Source organism: Lathyrus oleraceus, chromosome 3 (assembly GCF_024323335.1).
Source record: "Lathyrus oleraceus cultivar Zhongwan6 chromosome 3, CAAS_Psat_ZW6_1.0, whole genome shotgun sequence".
NCBI lineage: Eukaryota > Viridiplantae > Streptophyta > Magnoliopsida > Fabales > Fabaceae > Lathyrus > Lathyrus oleraceus.
In genome coordinates, this window is record NC_066581.1 from 345,272,222 (window position 1) to 345,278,395 (window position 6,174).

A 6,174-nucleotide genomic window follows, 5' to 3' on the forward strand; every position below is an offset into this window, starting at 1 on the left:
GTGAATATTTTTTATCTGTTATAGAAATTGGATGAACTACTGACTCAATGATTTAGTATCAGTATAAATCCAAATTTCAAACACATGGATTTAATTACTCAACTAATTATAATGTATATTTTAACAAATATTTTTTTATATTAAAATGTACAATTTTATTTTAAAACTAACATATAATTCTTAGGACTTATACCATTTTACCTATACGCCATATAGTCTAATTTTTCTGTAAAAAAAAATAATTCAAACTAATTATGAAGATTTTATTGGTTTAGACTTTATAAAATTATTTTCTTAAGGATTTAACAGTGATGTTCTGACAAGTATTAAGTTTGCAAAATCTTGTCCCCCTTGGTTTAGACCTTTATAATTGGTTTAGACCTTTACATTTGACCTAAATTTGCAACTCGATCATGGTTCTTTCCTTCGTTTACCGTTTGATTTTTCGTCTGATGGCTGTGATCATGGCTGTTTTTCAATTTCAAACTAAGGAGCAAACAATGTCTTTGAAGATTCTGGTAAACACAGATACTAACAAAGTTGTATTTGCTGAAGCAGATAAAGATTTTGTGGACATTCTCTGCAGCTTCTTAACATTTCCATTAGGTACCGTTGCAAAACTTGTTCAGAAAGACTCAGAAATAGGTCCAATTACAATTGGTTGTCTCAACTCTCTCAATCAAAGTGTGCAAAATCTTGGCTTGTTGACTAGTTATAACTCATCGGAAGAGTATTACAATACTCTCAAAATTAACATTGATGATACTGTGCCCACAAAGTACTTCATCTGTTCCAGTTTTGATGAGTTTTATTATCAATGTTGTTATTTGAGCTTAGGCACCAAAAATCATTATTGTGAATTTGGGCATCCTTTATCCCGTTTAGTTTCCCTGTCATCTTCCATGTTTCAGATTTGTTTTGGATTTGTGAAGCCTAATACAAGTTTTGTCATCAGTGATGATTTAATTGTGTTGCCGCACTCCATGGATTACACAATCTTTGATCTCACCAACAACTTCGGAATAAGAAGCACAAGTTCAATCAAAGAAATGATTGTCAATGTCACTAAGGACAAGGTTTTATTCTCTAAATCCGTGTTCTTTGTTTCTTAGTAATTGCTCTATTCTGCCCCTCTTTTAGCTTTTATCCTTTAATTCATGTGTGAGATTCTTATTGATTGGGACTAATATATTCCGTAGGTATTGGATCTGTTGAAGTGTTCGTTATTTTCCAAGACACCTCTAACCGATGTGTTTTTAGGAATGAAACCTCTTATTGACAGATCAATAATTTTCTCATGTGATGTTAATAACATTTTTAGAGGTGATTATATTGATATCACAGTGAAGCTAGTTATAAGAAAATCAGATGATATTATATTGTATGCTCAAGGGGGACAGGATTTTGCAGAGTTGATTATACGATTTCTAACATTTCCGTTGGGTGGGGTTTTACGCAAGTTAGAAGGTAATAATTCTTTGGGTAGTATTGAAGGATTTTGCAAGAGCATAGCCGATTTAAATGAAGACAAGTATATCATATTAGAAGCAAAGAAAAGGCTTATGGAGCTAAATGTTCTGCATTATTATTGTCATGTTCATGGTAATACTACTCCCAATCAAAGAAAAGCTGAAGTCACACTTTTCAAAAGTAATGAAGTTTGTAATGATGTGCAAAATCTAGTAAAAATGAAATTGGTTAATACCATTACCATACCGCCTACGGAACGTCCTGGAAGTTATACCAAGACACCAGAAATGTATATGGTTACGGATGATCTGGTCGTAGAGCCGTTGCTGTCTCCAGTTTCATCAGTATTTTTACTTAACCGTTTCGAAACTTCACTTAACGATTTGAAGGAAAAAGTTGTCACCATTGGCATCAAAGAGGTAATTATAAAAAGTTAAAACTATCTAGTGCTTGTTTTTGAAGTCTTCATTTGTTATGAAATTGATTATGTTGCAATCACGTATCTCACGTTATTGTGTCCCTGCAGAGTCTGAGCATATTTAAGGAAGCTTTAAACTCAACATCGGCACTCACAAATGGTCTCCGTCACCTGTTAACCCAAGTTAAGAAGGAGAAATGAGAAAGATGAACATTGTGTTGTTGTTTAAGGAAAGTTAGTTATGGGCAACATTGCTAGAATTTCTGTATTGTTGTTGTTATTCAATATATAGCATTATTGTTAAGATCTTTAAGTATTGGAGTACCGATTTCTGGGTTTAGAATGACATATTTGCTTCTTTTCCTCTCCTCATTAACTGCATTTGATTGGTACGTAAATTTTTCTAAATCAGCTTTCATTGGCAGCATGTTAATCAAAAGCTTCCACCCGAAAATTTGAACTTTGTTAGGTAGTTTACAGGACCACAAACAGTCTAGCATCCGTCGCGTTTCAGTATCCGGACCAACATTGTCTTGCCTTAACTCAGTCATCCTACGCAAACTGTTTTTGACTGTGAAATCAGAACTGTCTTTCCACCAAATGACCGCATCTTCGACTTCTGGATCCGAAGAAATGCCCAAAAACTCAAACGGTGTTGTACCAATATATCACAAGATAAAAAGGTTGAAGCCGAATCCATGAAATCCTTCTTCAAGTTGAACCCAAAATTTTTGCTCTCGGAAAGATTCACACAACCCGAAAGCTAACTCAAATCCCCTCAACAAAGCTTTGATCGTCCAAAGATTTTTCCATGACCCATCACAAATGAGAATTGTATCATCTGCAAATTGAAGAAGTTCAAAATGGACATCTTCATAAAGTGGAAGCCCTGGCAAACCTTCCGCAGCAAGTAAGAACAAAAATGAAGATAAATGTCCCCCTTCTAACTTGAAAGTTTTTAGTAGGACTACCATTAATCAGCACCGACATTGAACTAGCAAAGATTAAGGACTCCATCCCCTTAAGTCACTTACTCCCGAATTCCATTCTAGTTATTATGTGTTAGAGTAAAATCTACCTTCATCAATAAACACTCTTTCTTGTATCTCTTGGCAAAGTCTATTACTTCATTAATCAGCACAACCCCATCCATGATCTGTCTTTGAGGTATAAAAGTGGATTGATTGATGGAAACCAACTTTCCCAAAACTCTCTTCAATTTACCCACTAATAATTATGTATGACTTCCTACTAAACAAATAGGCCTGAATTTCTCTATTCCTTGAGGGTTATCTGCCTTAGGAATTAAGGTCAGAAAAGAGGTTGTCACTGCCTTATGAAGCTTGCTATTCAAATGAAACACATTGACAAAACTCGCCACATCATCTTTAACGAAATCCCAACAAACCTTGAAAAGCATAAACTGAATACATCTGAACCTGGAATTTTATCTCCATCTCTTAGCTAAACCACTTCTTTTATTTCCTCATATAAGAAAGGACCTTCAAGCATACTTCTTTCTTCCCTGCACAAATAGTTGAAAACTTTTCTACAAGCTTAGGTCTTCTATAAGTGCTCTCTAAGAATCTATTCTCCCCTTAGACGTATTGTGACCCGAAATCTTATTTCTCCTGAATCTATATTCTTCAAGCTTAGGCCACAAATTGGAAGCTGCGTTTATCTGTCGGATTCAAGTGGAAATTGCAACAAGCTTAGTTTACTGCTGATGTGATCTTGTTACCCTTAGTGTGTTGTGACCTCGTTTTGGGTATCCAATGGTTGAAGTCCTTATGACCAATCCTTTGGGATTTTGATAAGCTCAAAATGAAATTTACTATGAACGCCGCAAATTTGTTCTTAGAGGCGCAAAAACTCCAAGGTTCAAATTGATTAATAACAAATCCTTTGCACAGGTGATTAACAAGGGTGTTGAGCTATGTTTTCTCTCTACAACCACTGAAGCCTACTCTTTTGAGATGCCTACTTGTCATGCCATGAAAATTGCTGAACAAGCATGTTCCTTACCTGATTCCATTACTCACTTAATTAACCAATATGATGACATCTTTGATAAACCTACGGCTTCACCTTCCACTTGTCATGGCTTTGATCACATGATTCCAATGAAAGAGGGGACATAACCTTTTAATCTACGACCTTACCGTTTTTCAGTGGTGCAAAAGGATGTGATTGACAATATTGTCCAGGAGATGTTGGACCAAGGCATTGTGTAGCATAGCAACAACCCGTTTGCTTCACCCACGATCTTGGTGCGCGAGAAGGATGGTCCATGCCATGGCAACTTTGAGTTGATTTTTGCAGGCTCAATAATTTGACTATGAAGGACCGTTTTCCAGTTCCATTAATTGAGGACTTTATGGACGAATTACATGCTTCTACCATTTTCTCCAAGTTGGACATGCAATCAGAATTCCACCAATTGCTTATGGCTCATGGGGAGCAACACAAAACGACTTTCCAAAATCATAGTGGACATTTCAAGTACCTAGTGATGCCATTTGGGCTCACAGATGCTTTGGCTTCATTTCAGGCTCTCATGAATCAGGTTTTTAAGCATTTCCTCCAAAAATTCATTACTATATTTTTTGATGATTTATTGGTTTATAGCCATTGTCTTGAAGATCATTATAGTCATATCCAACTAATTTTATCACCAAGGAGGGAGTATCTATTGATCCTCATAAAACTCTTGTTGTTACCTCTTGGCCATTACCAAAAAACTTCAAGCAGTAAAAGGCTTTCTAGGTTTAGTTGGCTATTACTGCAGGTTTGTAAGAGATTTTGGAAAAATGGCCAAGCCATTAACTGAATTACTAAAGAAAGATATTTTTTGTCCCGAATCAGGAAGCTACAAAATCTTTTATTGCATTGAAACAAACACTTGTTTCTGCTCAATTTTGAGTTTACCAAACTTTTTCAAACGATTCACTGTTGAGACGGATGCATCACGTAAGGGCATTAGGATCGTATTAATGCAAGATCAACATCATATTTCTTATATCAGCAAATCTTTAGGAGCTAAAAACGGGTCATGTCTGTTTATAAAAAGGAACTACTAGCTATAGTTTATATAGTGCAGAAATAGAGTTCTTACCATGCACATGCACCTTTCACTATTAAAACAGATCAAAAGGGCATCAAATACATGTGATCAAAAGTTAAATACCCCATTTTAGCAGGTTTTGGTGGCTAAATTGCTAGGATTTGATTTTGATATTCAGTATAAAAAGGGTTCTTCTAACATGGATGCTTATGCACTAGTATCAACAAAAGACGGTGCTGAACTATTGGCTTGGGTTTTAAACAATGTAGGTATTGGTTTAGTAGAAACTATCCAACTTGCTAGGCAACAAGATCCCCACCTCAAAACCATTATCACTAATCATCAACAAAATCAAAATTCACATGATAAATACTCCCGAATCAGAGATGAATTGAGAAGAAAAGGCAAACTAGTTATTGGATCTAATCCTACCAACAAGGAATATATTCTTTAATGGTTGCACATCTTAGTTGTAGGAGGTCACTCAAGCAGAGATGTGACAACTAGTAGGGTCAAATCTCTTTTTATTGGAAAGGCATGACCAAGAACATCATCACGTTTGTCAAAAATTGCGATTTGTCAAAAGAATGAACTTGATCTTGCCGTTTATCCTGGTTTATTGCAACCTTTACCCTTCCCTAACCAAGTGTGGACTCATATTAGCATGGATTTTGAAGAGGTGCTTCCTTCTTCTACAAGAAAACAAGTCATTTTTGATATACTTAGCAAATATGCACACTCCATGGTGAATGTGTTCTGACCAACCAACTCAGTGGACTAAGTGGCTCTCCCTAGTTGAATGGTGGTACAATACAAAAACTATCACATCCATTCATGCTACTCCATTTGAAATTTTTTATGGACAACCCCCTGATACATCTGCCTTACTTTCCTGGTGCTTCTTCCAATATGACTATGGACATATCTCTGTTGGTCAGTGAAGAAGCAATTAAACTCATCAACTCTCATGTCCCTCGTGCACAGAATCAGATGACATAGCAAGCCAATAAATACAGGAATGTTTGCGATGCGGTTTGGACGATTTTGACGCTAAATTCATCCGAATCGCAACAGAAAAAATATGGTTCGATTGACTTTTGTAAATGAAACTGACCAAACCAAACTAATGCGATTGAATAAGTTTGGTTTTTTCAAGATTTTTTATTGAGTCATACGTACTATTAAATTTGTGTTTAGTCATTATTAAATTACAATAAATAAA

General features: G+C 35.6%; 1 protein-coding gene across 2 annotated transcripts; it reads left to right on the forward strand.

The window, feature by feature from the left end:
* The first annotated feature begins 312 nt into the window (after window positions 1–312).
* On the forward strand, window positions 313–2,255 carry LOC127127572 (uncharacterized). 2 transcript variants are annotated; one of them, XM_051056784.1, is made up of 4 exons: window positions 313–606; window positions 956–1,076; window positions 1,200–1,889; window positions 1,997–2,255. In XM_051056784.1, the coding sequence occupies exons 2-4, from the start codon at window positions 984–986 to the stop codon at window positions 2,087–2,089; spliced, it is 876 nt and encodes a 291-aa protein (XP_050912741.1). In that variant the 5' UTR covers window positions 313–606; window positions 956–983; the 3' UTR covers window positions 2,090–2,255. The 2 variants fall into 2 exon arrangements, with proteins under 2 accessions (XP_050912741.1, XP_050912740.1); XM_051056783.1 differs by having other exon boundaries at window positions 313–1,076.
* The last annotated feature ends 3,919 nt before the right edge of the window (window positions 2,256–6,174 follow it).